Genomic DNA, 17259 nt, shown 5'->3' with positions numbered 1-17259 from the left:
TAAGAGTTTATGATTGGATTAGCACAGAGATGTTATTAGTTCTGACTTTGCTATCTAAAGGTCCCAATGGAGATCAGAATCTTATTGTACTAGGAAGTATATAGTTGCTAATGTAATCTTAGCTCTTAAATTTATGCCCTGAGCAGTTTGCAGTGTAAATAGAAAAGGGAGGCTTATTCTGATGGGGCCTGAGGGATATAAGCATTGTATGAGTTGTCCAGGACAGCCCATACATTTTTGGAACTGAATCCTGGTGTCCTAAATAGTGATTTTTTTCATACAAAACATACTTATTTTTTCTTTCTGAAAAGTACATATGTGTAATGACATGACAGTTCATGTTTAATCCATCACATTATTTCATCTTTAAAAAAGCTAAGCAGAAAAAATGAGGTTGAAACATTTTACTTTAATGCTTTTGAAATGAATAACATACAATTTTCATCATGAAGTACCAATACTTGATTTCACTGCAAGATTTAACTAGAAAGTACACTTTTACTGCAAAAAACACCAATTTATTTCAGGACAAAAATTTTATTTGACCCCCAGAATGAATTTATTCTGATATCTTTGCTTCACCAGAAAGACCAAAACTATAACATGCAGAACTGACGAGGAAAAATAAGTCAATAAATTACTTGTAAGGGCAATGCTCTTGATCTGCAATATTTTGCTTGGCTTGCAAAACCACATTGTCTTTGGTATTCAGTAATCACTTGCTGTATAGTTGCTTCTAGTACATAGGTATTGTGAATATTGTCTAGGAGTTCTAGGGTTTATTCCCAGTTATGAGGAAGGGGATGCACATCTTCATGCATCCTCATTTTAGATCCACTTGTATTGAGTCCAAATTATGTTACCTTTTGGAAGCTGAACTAGTTCAGATATGTTTTATTATTGAGAATATATTTTAAAAACAGCCTGCAGTAGMAATAAGCACATAAGTTCTCTTGTCACACTGTCTTCACTTATTTGCTTTTAACTGAGGCTTCTTTTATTTTGCATTTTACATTTCTTTGTACTGAAGAAGTACCTGGAGGACAGAGACCTGCTTTGCACTGGGCAAGCAACAGTAAAAAATGGTTCTGAAAAAGTTGCATCCTATGTTTAGCTTCAAAGTGAATAAGGCAAACCATGTTTGCATGAAGAAGCCATGAGGTTATAATCATCTGAGAGCATTGACAAGAAGGAATCAAAACACACTGGCTGCTCAAGGCCCTCATCTCGTTTTAGGACTTGGTTTCATCACTAGGTTCCRCATGAAATTACTTTTGCCTTGAATTGCCAGGTCCCAAAATTTCAGTCTGGCACTTGACATAATACTGTCTCTTGTTCTGCAAGAGATGTTGCCTTGCTGTAAGGCAGAGGAATGTATGGACTGGTCAGTGACTTAACTTTGTGATCTGGGGCCATGTGGGGTTTTTTTTGTATGTTCTTGGGTAACACAAAGATGTATGTTTAATGTGACCAACCCAAGGTCTGCACATATTCTGTTTGGCCTTCAACAAGGAAAAGGCTCCTTGTTCCTGTGGTAATGAAATTGTAAGTGGTGTCCCAATCTAATGCAAATAAAATGGTTAGCTACTTAAAATTACGGTGATATACATGAAAACTGTTTATGCTTCTACTCAGTAGTTTTCTTGCTGGACCATTCCTGTATGATTCCTCTTGAGATAGTGGCAGTAGTATTAGACAAATTGTTGTACTCTGCTTTCCTGAAGCGCGATTAGTATTTCTCTAACGCCTGAATACAGATGTAGTTGTAGATGTCAGCCTGCCTTATTATCACCTTTGACTATATGAGAGTACCATCTAAACTTTATCCTGACCCAAGAACATATCRCATTGATCTGAAAAGCAGGAATTACTCAGTTTGATATAACTGAGGGTAGAAAAGTATGTGTAAACAGTTGGACAGTACATGGTGGTGCTGAGCAGTTTTAGATGCAAAGAAATTAAATTCCTCCCCAGTGCAACTTGATCATGAAAGTAACAATGTGAAAGAACACAATATTAAGTCACCCTTGTCCCTACTGAAATTACAACAGGCAAAAAGGACTAATAAAGCAATCTCATGATAATATAATTGCTCTGTGCAATCAGGTTTCTAGGAAACTTTTCAAAATCAAGAAAACTTATCTTCTCTTTTAATGAGCACAGGGGAAGAGTACCGTGCCTTTGCAAGGCTGTTAGGAAAAGAAAACTGTCCAACTATAGTTAATACTACAGCAGTACACCTTAAATACACTGTTTCAATTTGATCTTGTGCATAAAGCCATTTGCAGTGAAAAATGAATGCCTACAGATTTAATAATGTGTCTAAATAAGCAAGCCCCCAAAAGACATGGCAAGAGTAACTTGACCTCTTAATGTTAAAAATTATTATTTAAAATTATTTATATAATCAAGATAATATTTTTTTCTGAAGATATTTCTTTCTCCTTTTTTTGGAAAGGGAACTATGAACAAGTGAATTAATTGAAACTGACTGGAGCTGCTATAAGTTCTCAGATATATTTTTGCTTAAAATGGTGTCCTGTAATTTAGCATAACAGGGCTTCCAGTAATGATAGCAAAACAGAGGAAATTCTTTTGTTTTCAATAAAATTGAGAGACCACCTTTTTCATCAGAATAGGCATGCTCCAAGTCGATGTTGTAGTATAACTCTTGTCCCTCTTCTGTCCTACTGAAGACCTGAAAATTTTTTCAAGGAGAGCAAATGTACTCATAAAGCCAAGGATTGATGTATCTTACAACCTGTTTTGTTTTGGTATTCTATTTATTCCTCTCCCTCCCTCTGCTTTTTGGTATCATCTCTTAAATGCTCAAGCCTCATTTGTCTTTCTCCCATTTTCCTCTACCATGTTTCATAATTAAAATGTATGATTTATTGATGGCTTGCCTACTAGTATACMGATTTTTGCAAGTCTACTGCCTTCTGAATTTGGAGCAATCTGATTATTCCTAGTGATTCAATATAATATCTTTCATCTGAACTTAATGGATAGAAATCAGTGCTAGAGGCTGCTTGCATTTTAAATTGTTCACAGATCAGCGGAAATCGTTTCCAAACTTCTATTGAACAACACACAGCCACTCTACAAAAAATATTACCACTTATTGATATAATTTGATGTAATATAAGACTAATTATTCATCTATATATATTATTATTCTTGTAACAGTCTAAATGAATGAGTCCTAAAGGCTTTGTGAATGTGTCATGTTAGAATACTAAGCATTCTTAAGACTACCTGATGCTATTGGGTAGTATCTTTCTATGCATTTATTTAAAAAGTGGGTGATGACGGGGAAAACCTTTTTGTCAAAAAGAAAGAGCCCTTTGAGATGATCCATCTAATCAAAATAAGCGTGACAGGCTTGAATACCTGTAATATATTCATACCCACGTGTTAAAATGTTGTACATGTTTCATAATTTTGTTCCTCAGTGACTGCATTTGTGTGAACTCTCTGGAAGAAAATGGAATTAATTAACCACCTGGCTTCACCTCCTGTATGAAAAGAAACAATTCTAGACGTCTTCATGGTTGCAGGAATATGAGTCATTTTAACTCTTCAGTAATGTGAAAAAATCTTTTTTTTTTTTTTTTCTTTTCAAAAAGAGCAGTGGTAACTCAGGCTTGGAAGAGCTTGGTTCTGAGGAAAACTCTGTAGTCCTGTGAGATGCTGAATACTCTCAAAACTGACTCCATTGCATTTGGCATTCTGTTGGTGGTTCATGGTGGCTTTAGTATGTAAAGATGAATCCAGATTAAGATGGTTATCATATCTTGAATTCCCAGGATAATCTTAAAGGTGGATTAAGCTGTGTGAGATCAGGATACTCTTATTCTGGAATAAGAATATTCATGAATTAAGGGGCAAATCCTAACTTACAAAGGTGAATGTTGGAAATATGGCAAGATACAAGACCTTGAATATCTCTTTAATGGAAAAAAGGTTGTACAAAGTACAGAGTGGACATGTGGGCTTGAGTGTCCTTCTTACAAGAGCTATTTTACTACAGTCCAGTTGAGTAAACACACACTTTTAACATCCCTTTGGGCAGACAATGGGGTTTCTATGCTTTTACACCCACTTTACAGGCTTCTTCCACTAATGCCCTTTATTCAGTGTTAAGTGAAAAGTGGGCTGTGTGATGTATGTAATCATTCAATGATGTTTCTGTGATCAGAGCTAGCTAAAATTCTTTGCTGAAATAGTAACTATCTTCTGGAAAATGCAGGCCAGTCTAAACTGGAACTTTCTGCAAAATCAATATTGACTTAAAGCATTTCAAAGATGTGCTACTAAGTCTTGTCTCAAGTCTGCTTGCTTTCATAGTTGCTTCTAAGATCCAAATTCATGTGAGCAACCTTGGTATCTAAACGCTAAGATTTTCAGGTCCTTTTGCAGAGGCAGTAGTCTGAGAACTTTGGAGGTCCCCATTGTACCTCCTCTAAAGTTTGGGGCTTGAGTCTTGGGACTTGAGCTCCTTGATCTGTATGAACAGAGTTGCTGGATCAGACCAGGGGGTTGGTTTAGCATTGTGCCCTGTCTCAGCCAGTAGCCAGCAGCTGATATTTACAGAAAGCATACAGAAAAATTGCAAGTGTGAAGTAGTAGAGGCTTTAGATATATCATTAGATATATCCTAGTTAGGGTCAGTTTTCCAAGAAGTGATGCTTATGGACATTCAGAGCTAGAGGTTGCATCCAGGCTGTTAAGTTTAGTAACCTTTGGATCTTTCTTCTTGTGCATTTGCCTAATTTTTGCTGTCATTGATACTTTTAACTCAGTTCTATTAAAACATTTTCCTGCAATGCAGCATTTCAATTTTGAAACAAWTAAAAATTCTTTCCAGATGACACTTCAGAATTTCTATTTTTCATTATAATCAGAATGAACTTAAATATTGCTACAGAATAGAGCTTTCTATTTTTAAAGCCCATATTTTACATATGGTGCGCACTTTTTTTTTCTTCCATATTTTCCCTGTTCTTTAGTATGTGTCATTAATTGTTAGATACAAGATATCTTGTTACTGCATAACTTTGTCAATTTGCTTTTTGTGTTAGGATATACTGTTGTTGTGACTTATCCTATATTAAATTAACTTTGATGTCACTGTATCCTACGCTAAGGATTTTCTTTCTTTTTAATTATGTACTCACTTTCTTTTTCATGTCTCTTCCATTTACAGTGTCATTACTCCATGAAGAAGGCAGCCTCTTTCCTGGGTATTGGTACAGAAAATGTTTACTTCATCAAAACAGATGAAAGGTAAGGAAGGAAAAGCCATGGCTGAGGTCTGAGGACTTTAAAATGCAGTAGTGCTGTACATGAATAACCTATTTGAATGTAACTGAAAAGTTTTAAATCTGTGTCCCTTAGAGGTAAGATGATACCTGAGGAACTGGAGAAACAAGTTCAACGGGCCAGGAAAGAGGTGAGAGGGAGAGAGAGAGCATGAAGGAGAGGAGGAGTGCATGCAGGCTGTGTGCTTGTTTCTGTGTGAAAGGAAAGAAAGCTAAGAATGAGTGAAAGCTTAAAAATAGGGCAGTTAATGTACCAGTGTTTTTATTAGAGTGCAGGTGCAGTCTGTTTGCCACAAAGTTGTGGAACAAGCCAAGACACTCAATGTTACTCTTCAGGGGAGTAAAATTCCACAGGGTGTTTGCTACTAAAAAAGTCCCAAGTACAGCAGTGCTCTAAAGTATTTAGCACACTTATGTATCTAGTATTTCTTTTGCCCTTAATCCTTTTTCAAATGGATGCAGTATGTGTTTTCCCTTTAAAAGTAAATGAAAATTGCAGGTTTTTTAGTTATTACAGCAAACATTGCTCTATCCTCTGCAGTGAGCAAGAGCTGTAAGATATGGCTTAGTCTCTAGAACTATTGTACATACTGTAAATGCTAAATTTGGTTCTATCTAGTGCTGTAAGAGTGCAGAGATTCTATTCTGTGCCTTTCTTCCCACAGAATTCTTTCTTCTTTGTTGAAAAGAAAGTCAAAGAGCAGTATTTGGAAATGTACTGATGTGTGTATTTGAGCAACAGTAATATACAGTCCCACAATCTGTTAGATAGCAGTTATTACAGCCAACATAATTTATGCTAGAGAGCTTGGGGGACTGAATGTGACTGAGGCACAGAAGACCTTTTCTGACTTGGTCACCTTATCTCTTGCCGCTCCAGTCTGTGTTATCAGAGCAGTAGGGGTCAGACTGCAGTCCTTAGACCCTGATCCAGCAATACCAAGCAGCTAGTGCAATGTCCACGGTGTGGACAACGCCTTCGATACCCTGCCATTGTTGCTGATAGAGGAGGCAAGGCAATGCTATCCTGTCTTGCACTGGCATGGCTCAAATAGCTTTCACCAAGGCTTATTTTAGATATTTCTTCTGCCCAACAACCATCTGCCCTTGAGTTTCATGCTAAATAGAATAACTACTAATATATGATGGGCCTAATTATCTGGCAAACTCTTTTGCTTGCCCCTTTTTGTACCTTGCATTATCAGTGCAAGACAACGTGCACTTCACTGATTTTGAGCAAGCTAGGGGGGAAAAGGGACTGAATTACATTGGAGTGAGAGAAAGCAGGCTAACAGGGGAAATGAGCTCTTTGCTTTTGCAAAAACTGAAGTTTTGTTTCTTGGTCTGATAAATTTAGAGGTTATTTAAAAAAAAAATCTGGCTTTTGTGATCTAAAAAAACCAGCTTTAGTGCAGTGCTCTGCAATTTAAAAACAAGTGTTCTATCTTAAAATACTCTGCTTACAAAATTGTTACACTTGAGAAACACTATTTCACTTGCCTTTAAGTGGAAGTCACAGGCATATTGAAAGTTTTCATTTCATCGAAGCTTCAGTAAGTGGGTCTGTCCTTGGTAAACTGCTAACTTTATGGAAGGACACTTCAGTGAATTTCAGCAAAATATTCTAATGACTCTTAGACAACAGAGGATGTAGTCTATAGTGATCGGAGCACAAAATATCATGGACTATGAGTATCAACATTCTTAGGCCTCTTTTTAGAGGATTTAGTCAAGAAGAGTTATTTAACTATAATGGCAAGCAGAATAAAAATATAATTCCCTTCTTTGGGGAAAAATGTAATGGTAACATTAGTAATCTTTTGAATTTGTAGAAATCCTGGACTTGTCCCCTTATTTAGTCATGTTACCTGCTGGCTGCTGGGGGAGCTTTGTCTTTGTGATATAGCTGTGGGAGCACATTGGTGAGAAAGTTTATGGAAGCTGTTAAATGCAGCAGATAGCTTTGCCTCACTTGCAAGAGCGCTTTGCAGTTGAGCTTCAGGCTCTTTTGCAAGTGTTTGATTGACTTTTGTTCTAGGTTGTACTAAGAATGAATGACTGAGAAGGGAGTTACAGGCTGGTAATTATTGTGGATCTATGGGACTCATTTAAATTTATTCCAAGGTTACTTTTCACTGCTTTAGCAATTTGTAAAGAAATCTTAAAATTCAAGTAAATCTTATTTATGCACCTTTCTAACAGTCCCTGCACTGTTAAAGAAGTATAAAACTGTCAGAGCGTAAATGTGAATTAAGCCTGTGTGTCCCTGCAGTAGATGTGGCAACACTTTTTAAAAAAATAAAAAAAAAAAAAAAAAAAAGAGAGAGTGAAATCAGATTTCAGCTGAAGTGAAGCTACCTTTTTGAAACGACCTGCATGTAGAATTGGATCTTCAGCTGATGCCCAATTTCAGTGAAACTACACTGCATTACATCAGCATAGCCTTGCATCATATGAGAGGTTTAATAAACTCCAGGGATCCCAGATTATACAATTTAATAACAACTTTAATGCCTGTTCAGTAACTATATTGCCATGGTTGGGCCAGGTGCTGAAACACACAGAGAAGTTATTTCAGCATGTATTTACTGGCAAATGAAACTACACAGTCATTTCTGGGACTGAGACCCTCAATTTCATGAAGCTGCTACAAACTCTGCCGATTCTCTTCCAATTTCTGCTCTTAAATAGGCACAGGCACATGCATTCACAACAGTAGGTGCCAGCGAGCACATTTGACCCTATCTGCTATTGTAATTGCACTGCTGGTATTAGCAAAATGGAAAAGCAGTGAACAAAGTCACAAAATGGGTGGCTTGTGATGGTTGTCTGAAGCTGCAAACCTGACAAAAGCTTCCTTATCTTGCCAATCTAATCTTAAAGCTCTCTGAGATTTCCAGCTGTCTCCCTGCTAATGCTAAGTTACCACCTACAGCCCTTCCTATCTTTTTTAGAAAGGGGGAGGAGTAAGAGAATAGCACTTTGCTGCAGACCAGGCATTGGGGTCAGGTAGTGAGGGCTGTCCCAGTTGTAGTATATGCTGGTGCTACATAAGGCAAATCATGTCCCCTAACTAAAGGTCCCTCTTCACTAAGCAGACAATGAGTACAGGCATTGTAGAGGTAATGCAGGTGGCATCCTGAGAGGGATGAGTCTTTTCCCTTGCAGGGGTAGCCTGCTGGCTGAACTAAGCTTTATTTGTATTAGGCAGAATGGCAGCAAATACGGTAGTAAGATTTAAAAAGATTGAGCAATGAAAATCAATGTATAAAGAGAAATGCCAAATATCCAACACACTTTCATCTTGACAAAACTAGCATCTGTCAAACAGTCTGAAGCTGGTGAAGTCTGCCCTGTGATAGTGCTAGCTGGAAATGCTTTTTCTGTAAGAGTCAGCACTTTTAAACACAGTACCTCCCGTGTGAGGCTCTTGGCACTGAGAAACTAAAATGTAGATTGTTACATCTCTGTCCTACTTTTCTAGACCTTGTTACACTTTAGCTTTCCAAATATATTGGAGGAAATGAGCGTGCAAATGACAGTTCTTTTGTTCTGAATCCTTTTGCAGGGGTCAGCACCATTTCTTGTCTGTGCTACAGCAGGCACAACAGTGCTGGGAGCGTTTGATCCTCTGGATAAAATAGCCAATATCTGTGAAAAGCRTGGCCTCTGGCTTCATGTTGATGTGAGTTTGTATACTGTGTAGTTTATTCAGCATTGCTTTTGTATAACTACTATTTTTCTTTGACTGTCAATACTTCTATATAGTAGTAAGTTGGGCTTTAATAGTTCTTTGCATGGAGAACAGAGATGCATTCTGATTCCTCTCTGTTCCATGTGCTGAAAAACAGCAAATAACTTGGCTCTGACATGCAGTCAATGTTATTTTATTATTGTCTGGTTATATTTCAAAATGCATTTAAAATCAGTTTCTTATTTCTTCTTGCTACCTCCCAAAAACCACATCAAGGATAGTTACATGCAAATAAAACTTCAGATTCTTTCCACATCTTATTGGAGAATGGACACATTAGAATTGTAGTGTATGGTTCAYATGGGTTAAAATAAAGGTACATCTCTGACTCAGCCATCCATAAATTATTCTGTTTCTTATTTACAGGTTTGACTGTCCTGTAGTTCCCCTTAAGTTTTCCTAAGTTGCTCCAAACTTTTTCTTCTCTCATTTCTTTATAGTTTTAGTTTTAGGTATTTGATTCCATTCAGGAACCTCTTTAGAATAATCATTGAGCCCTTGGAACTATCTGGAAGAGTTAGCTGAAAATGTTTTTTTCTAAAATTAGTTCTTGTAAACTGGATTCTCTTTGTAATTAAAGTAGCACAAATCCAGAATGCCTTGACTAAAGTCCGTGAAATTGGACCTAGATTTATATGGATAGAGCAATAAGAGAATCTGGAGCGGCATTAATGGAGATTTTTAGATCTGCTTTAAATTTTTAAAGTGTTTATTTAATATTGATTATTTAAAGAAAATGACATAGACAATGTGCCTTTCAAATAGAAATGTCTTACAGACATTAATWAATAAAATCTCTGTATGCAAATCAAAAGTTTTCTTATTGACTTGGAGAAAAAGCTGCAGAATTCAGCCCTAGTATTTAAAGTGTCTGTAAAGGCTGCTGATGGATGTTACTGTGGGTTAGAATGACCTAGCAGACTTTTCAGCAAATGTACAGCATTCATATTAGATGCTAGTCTCTAGCATGTCTGCTTATAGTTAGTGGAAAGATGGGTACATTGAGAGTCTGTGTTAGATCTTAGGTAAGTTGAATAGCCACAGCTGGAGCATATCTCCAGTGGCTGTAGGAGGACAATGAGTAGTTTACTAACCTACTTGCTGTAGCTGAATAACTAAAAACAGAGGGGCTGAGCCTGGGCCATATTCTGAACTATACTTCGTAGGCAATTGCTAGTGTTCTGCAAAGAGTTAGCTTGTCCAACTTCAGCCTCATGCTAAGCTAAGATAAAAGTGTCACTGACTCTCTTAAAGATAATTTTTTGTTTGAACAGTGACTGTAGCTATCAGATGTTAATTGATTTCCAGTAGGACAAATGTATCCCATAAACTGGATAGTTTGTGGTCTAGAAGACCAGTTTTTCTATTAAAATGTGATTTGTGTTATGAACCTTTCGATGATTTCTTAACCTGGGATGGTTCTTGGGAGTTCTATTAGTATTTTTGCTTCCTTCTTTTCGCCCTGTAGGAAGAGTTGAGTGGATGGTTGTTTCTTTTTTTGTTTGTTTTTGTTTAAAGCTTCTCACAAGTATTTATATGGGAATAGGGTGTTGGAAAGAGACTGAAAGCTTTCAGTGCCATTTTTGTACAACATGGGGCATGCAGGTATATACAAACCTTCTATGGTAAAATGAGCAGACTGTAATTCATAATGTGATAGAATGATGTGTGAAAAGGTACAGTGAGCCCAAGCATCTGCCATTGAGGAATAGTGTACAAGAAACAATGAAAAGTTGTTGCGGTGTTTTGTTTTTAAGCACCCTGTCTCCTTCCAGCCTCATAAATGAGAAATAATATTTGAAAGCTTTGAGAATCTGCATTCCTTTGAAAGGAAGCCAGGAATCCTTCTTGGCTTCATGTTGAATGATTTACACATTATGCAGTCTGATTTACAGCAAGTGAGTACTGCTTTTCTGGTCTGGTGTAACTTTGAAGGAAAAAAGATGCAGTAAAATTTTAAAAAAATTTACAAATGGGGGAAATTCAGTCTAATTTATGACTTTCTTGTATCATTGGTGTGGATCACGATTATCTACTGCAAATGGTCTCAAGAGCTGTTTATAAGGATGTCTTATATGAATGTCAGTGATGTTTTTTCCAGTTTTACACTAATGTAGCTAATTTCAGAATATTTTCCATTGCCAAAAATTGATATGTTTGCTTTAGGGAAACTCCTCATTAAATCTGGAACAATAAAGCTTATGATCCTTAGGAAGGGCAAAAGGGAGAACATCAACATAAAATCAGTAGGCTTCAGCAAGATAAACTCAGAAAAATAGCAGATAAGTTCTCATGTGGAGACCAACCTAAAGGGGGAGGAAAAGAAGTTAAGAAAAATAATTTTAAGAAGATAATACCAAGAGCATAAGTCCAAACTATCCTAGCAGTCAAGCCATTCAACAGTCAGGACCATATGCAGGGATAATAACCAGGCTCATTTTGTGAACATTACAGTACTATCACACATTCCTGTTGATTATTGTATTCTGTCATATATCTGTAATGCCTTTCTTGTTCTGCATATGCATCAATATGCACTCAAGCTCCAGCAATTATATATATTATGCACTGTGTTCATGTAGCTTTAAATACCCTGTATAGGTATTTCCTCCCTGCTGGGCCTCACTTTATGACACTTTTTCACATGGCTAGGCAAGAACAGAAAATCTGATTTGACCTATTAGCCTGGGCTTAGGTAGTTGGTTTAATCGCATTGCAAAACCCTGTCACTCACATCATTCAGCTGTAAGCAGTTTGTTWCATATGAAACGCAATCATTTTCTCACACCTAGTTACCAATTACATTGCAGTAGGGCACAGCTGATAATATTAATCTTCATGTGTTTTGAGCTATCTAGCATAGCTCCCAGCTAGATTTTTCATGAACAAAATGCATCAATCAGGACTGATCAATCTACCTTCTTTCTCTAGCCTCCTGCATGGAGGAGAAGCAGTTAACTTTACTATGTCTTGGCAATATCTCATGGAAAATTCTCATCAGAAAGCCAGGGAAGCACTACCAAACTGCAAGTGTGATAGTGAAAATCTGTCTGGAAAATCATACTCAGAGTGGTTATCAGTGGTTCATTGCTGAAAGAGGAATATACRTTGAGCAGGATTCCACAAAGGTCCATCCTAGGTTAGGTTCTATGCAATACTTTCACTAATAACTTGGATGAAAGAGTATGCTTATTAAATTTGAAGATGACATGAAGATGACATGAAACTGGAAGAGACAGTGGGAGAGCAGGATTAGAAATCAAAGTGATCTTGACAATTTGGAGAAAAGATTGGAAAAAATAAGCTGCAGTTCAATAAGGATAGTGCTTTAGGTTTAAGCTGTRATGATCAGCTGCACAAACACAGGCTGGGGAATGTTGGCTAGATAGCAGATCTGCAGAAAATGATTGTAGGGTTGTAATATATCACACGTCAGCAGCATTTGCAAAGAGGGGTAAACATCTTACAGGATTGAATAAAGAAGGTAAATAAATTAATTCTTTCCTTCTACTTTTAGCTCCATCTGCTTTATCAAGACTGTGTCCAAATAAAAACCTGTATTTCAAAAAGATTAAGGACCTCCAAGAGAAAGATTAGAGCAGGGCAGTGAGAATAGATAGAACCATGTCTAGAAATCATGACTAATGAGGAAAGACTGAAAGTACTGAAGTTATTTAGACTAGAAAAGACAAAGAGACAACATACAATAGTCTATAGATACTTAAAAAAAACTGCTGCAAAGAGATAAGGAATAATCTGTTTCCTGTGACCACTGCAGCTATTACAAGAGACAACAATGTTTAGGACTGACGTCTTAAATCCATAGGGTTGGTATTCTAAAACGTGAGTGAAATGGTCAAGTTGTGCAGCCTCCRTCATCAGAGGTCTTTACAAACACGATAAGCCGGTGAGTCCCAATCTTCTTAGGTGCCTTTTCATTTTTGTTCATCCTCAGCCCTGGGTCCTTAAGGACTGGGTCTGTGGACAGGGGAAAGAAGCACAGAGCATAAATTCATCTGATAGCCCTGTGGATCACRGGAGGATAGAAAGGTGGTGGAGGTGCCTGAACATGCAGTACTATCATTCCTTTCCTCCAGATCTCCAACAGTGGTTGTTTTTGTTGTTTCTTTTTGTTCTTTTTTGTTTTTTTTTTTAAAGGAAGGCAGTGCCAATAGTGCTGTGAGGGCAGTGTGCTGATGTGTCTTTGCACTTTATCTTTTACTTTGATGCTAGTCCCAAGCTGRGTGCATTCCCTGCTTGAGAATCTCTGCACTAGACGCCTGTCGGACATGAGATGGGTATGGTTGATACTGCCTTTGGAAGGGGCACACAGATGAGATGACCTCTTCATAGTCTTTCTAGTTCTGTTGTTCTGTGGCAGTGTGATAATGTCAATCTTTTCTAATACTGACCTTATACTTTTGAGTGCAAGTTTAAAAAGAAAAAAATTGTATTGCAGTGGGTTGCTTATGAATTGTGAAAAGCAGTGGCTGTTTTGACTTTACTGAATCATAGAACGAGAAGCACAAAATCTGGCTATAAATAGGAAGGCCAGTTTGATTGTCCTCCTGTAATGTGAATAACTGGGGAAACCCAGTTTCAAGTCATGGTCCTGCCACAGGCTAACTGTGCAGTTTGGGACAAATTTCTCCACCTCAGATCCCATCTATAGAATGAACAGCTCCTCTTTCCATGTCAAGAGTGTTGTGTGCATGACAAAATAAAATGATGGTATGTTTATGTACTGCATTAATGACAATTACATATGTTAAGACAAGTTATTAACCTTTCATTTCCCTTGTGAGCTTACACCATTCCAGTCTCCCAGAGATGACAGATCTTATTTCCAGTGTATGGCCTGTGAAGCAAATACTGGTGCTAAATTTATAGACCAGCTCTTGCAGCTGTTTCTCTGAAAAGAAAAAGTGAAAATCAAAAACCAAACAAACGTATGTTCTCCATACTGAGATCAAGAATCTTCACATCAGTGATTTCTTCTTCATTACACCAAAATAAATGCCTTCTTTTAAAAATAAGCTGAGTCCTGGTGTTATGTGGACTGATACCTCCTGTGCCTCTGTGAGGAGCTTTGCTTATTTCACAGGGAACTTGCTTAAGTAGATTCTGCCTGCATGGACATTAGAAATCCTTTTTTATGTATTTTATAATAACTTATTGATGTATTCTATGACATGTCCACTGTTTTTGTTGTTTTCCCCCCTGTGGACAAATGTTTTTGAGAACTGGAGATTCATTGCAGCTGGTGGGTAAAATCTGGTCCTTGTGAATTCATGGATAAGAATCACCTTACGTAACTTGAGTTGCCCAAAAAGTTAAACTTGTAATATATTCTTGTTGTCTGGGCTTCTTTGGTAGTACATGGAGAGAGACTGACATCTGCAAAAGGTATTATCCAAATATAGGTGTCTAGAATAGATAAGATGACTCTTGAAAAAATGTTTCTGTGGGGAGCAACTGACTACAGAGAAGGCCTAAATGACTATTAGACCACACACCTAGTTCTCACGCAACCCAAGGTAGATGTGGTGAGTCTTACTCCATTTTAGCTTCAGTTGGATCGCTGGTAGCAGAAAAACTGCTGTTGCCTGCTTACTGACTTCAATTTTCATATCAAAACTCCATGATATATTTGAGCCTGGACATTGAAATTGGCAGATGTTATCATTCTCTCCTCAATTTCCTGCATGAATTTCTCACAAAGGAAGCTGCCAGCAAGAGGAAGGTTTGCAAAGCGGGGTTTTCTGCTCTCACTGCCTAGGTTTAGGCTGGAGCAATGGAAGCTCCTCTGATTCAGGATCAGGAATGGGATTATGCAGAATACCTTCAATTCATACCCTTGCTTTCACAGGGAGGACAACAGAGTTTCTGGCTCACTTAATGGCACACAACACCAGCTCCTCTGTTAGGCATAGCTCCAGGCAGCCTTCCTTATTTCAGAAGGACTGTACTGATGATACTATGGGCAAATTTAACCCACTGACCATGTAGTAAACTAACTTTAAATAGGATAAAACATCTTCAAAAGTCATTAAATTAAGCCTTATGAAACAATGCAAAGAACTTCATACAAATAACATTGTCTTGGCTCTGCAATGTTCCAACAGGCATCTTGGGGTGGCTCAGCTTTGATATCAAAGAAGCATTGCAAGCTGCTTCATGGCATCCACAGGTGAGTCAGCTAAGTTAATGAGTACAGTTACCAGGGACTGAGATGGAGGAAACATATCCTAATGTCCTCCATGGGAGCTGCATTTTCACAAATATGTATTGTTTTTAATTGGAGAGATTTCTAAACTTAGGGGTATGTGGAAAACAATTGAAAAATCTGATATATCTGCTTGCAGTGTGTTTGGGGATTTTTGACCCTGTAGTACTCTTGATTACATGTACTGTCTCACCTCCCTGCCCCCCTTTCCTTCTCCTTTTATAAATTTCATAGAGCTGATTCTGTTGCCTGGAATCCCCATAAAATGCTGATGGCAGGAATCCAGTGCTGTGCTCTTCTGGTGAAAGACAACTCTGTAAGTCCTCCTGTGTGTGTGTGTGTGTGTGTGTGTGTGTGTGTGTGTGTGTGTTAACATAGTAGAGTTCATTACTCTAATGTGGTAGTGGAGGTGATTAGAAAACAATTGCTAGTCACTTTTGCTATACTGCAGTGCAAAGGCTGAATGGTATGTGTTTTGAATTTCACCAAGAAATTAATAAAGGATGAGTAAGGGAGCAGAGCCAAACTGATCCAAGTTACTAAACTCACCATTAGTCAAACTTTGCAGCTGGTGCCCCTGCTAGTTTAACTTTTGTGCACAATTTGCATTCAGAATTGAGTGTTTTGTCACCTGGATCTGCAGCACTTAAACACTGGGCTCATCAAGGTCCCCAGAACAGTTGTCATCCATTGGGACTGCAGCAGTCTGTCTTTTTTTGAAGAATGCCATCTAGTCAGAGCTTTATGTTGTGTCTCCTTGCATGGGTGCACCARAGTGGGAGAGGAGAAGAAAAGGAGTCAGCACACATGGGAAGAGGCTGGGTGTGTGTCCTCTTACAGAGTATGGGGAGGGACAAGCCCTCTGTGCCATATTAATTTGTTAAGTTTTGGCTTTCACTGTAGAGATGCTGAGCCTTTTTCTCAGCACTCTGCTAGTTTTTCATCATCACCAGTGTTTTTAGGCTTTCCAAAAGCCATGACTAGTTAAAAGATCTAGAAAGCAAACAGCAGAGCTCTGATGTCTCAAGTGGCACAGTGAGATGAGTCTGTGATGTGGAAAAAGTCTCTGCTTATATCTTTGTGAAATTCTTCTATCTTAATAAAGAAACCAGTAAGAGCTTAATTATTTAAAGCACAGTATCAMACTCAGCCTTGCTGTAAGTTCATTGTATACCATCAGGGATGAGTTTTAGCTTATGCTTCATAGGTCATGAATGACTCTGAACATCGCTGGGATAGGAGCCCCTGAGGTTTGTACCACTGTTTTGTGGCCTTGGTTTGTAAGATGTTTTTCTAAATCTCTGTCAAAGCAGCTGATAGTTTCTATTCAGCTGCTAGTGGTTGGCTGTTCATGTAACTGGTTATAACTCCTGGCCCTGAGAACTGATGAGGACTCAATATCATAGATGTTAAATCAGCTTTCCTTTGGAGCTGATTGCTCCAAGTCATGGATGAGACAAGGCAGGGCAACAAGGGAAAGTGTGCCTCATTTCCTGGGTTGCAGACTCCAAGACTGCCCATGCATCATTTTACCTTTACTCCAGGATGAAAAATAAGCCAAAATAAGCAAAATTAGTCAGTTATTGACTAAGGTGAACGTTGTCTCTCAGTTGCAGACTTGGGATGAATTCAGTGCTGTATTTTTAACTAATTAGGTCCAGTATATAGATACACCCCCGGTTAATGATTAGACCGCTTAAGCTGCATATTGCAATTTCCTCTTGAAGAAAGAGGACCATGAGATGGTGGAGTGGTGCAGTGACCATGAGATGGTGGAGTTCAGGATCCTGCGAGGAGGCAGCAGGGCACCAAGTAGGATCGCAACCCTGGACTTCAGGAGAGCAAACTTTGGCCTCTTCAGGGACCTACTTGGAGGAATCCCATGGGTGAGGGCCCTAGAAGGAAGGAGTGTTCAAGAGAGCTGGTTAATATTCAGACATCACTTCCTCCAGGCT

The 17259-nt window shown here is 38.1% G+C and overlaps 1 protein-coding gene across 1 annotated transcript in view; it reads left to right on the top strand.

Annotated features, from left to right (window-relative positions):
- Window positions 1-17259, top strand: part of GADL1 (glutamate decarboxylase like 1) — an 87136-nt gene that overhangs the window by 19884 nt on the left and 49993 nt on the right. The window contains exons 7-11 of the mRNA XM_026064202.1: window positions 5210-5289; window positions 5401-5455; window positions 8893-9009; window positions 15204-15268; window positions 15539-15620. Of these exons, the coding sequence (XP_025919987.1) occupies window positions 5210-5289; window positions 5401-5455; window positions 8893-9009; window positions 15204-15268; window positions 15539-15620 (399 nt within the window). The remainder of the gene's footprint in view (window positions 1-5209; window positions 5290-5400; window positions 5456-8892; window positions 9010-15203; window positions 15269-15538; window positions 15621-17259) is intronic.

The sequence above is a fragment of the Apteryx rowi genome, unplaced genomic scaffold, assembly GCF_003343035.1.
Source record: "Apteryx rowi isolate R43461 unplaced genomic scaffold, aptRow1 scaffold_210, whole genome shotgun sequence".
NCBI lineage: Eukaryota > Metazoa > Chordata > Aves > Apterygiformes > Apterygidae > Apteryx > Apteryx rowi.
The sequence above is the reverse complement of the archived record's forward strand: the minus strand, read 5'-3'. Positions and strand labels throughout refer to the sequence as shown.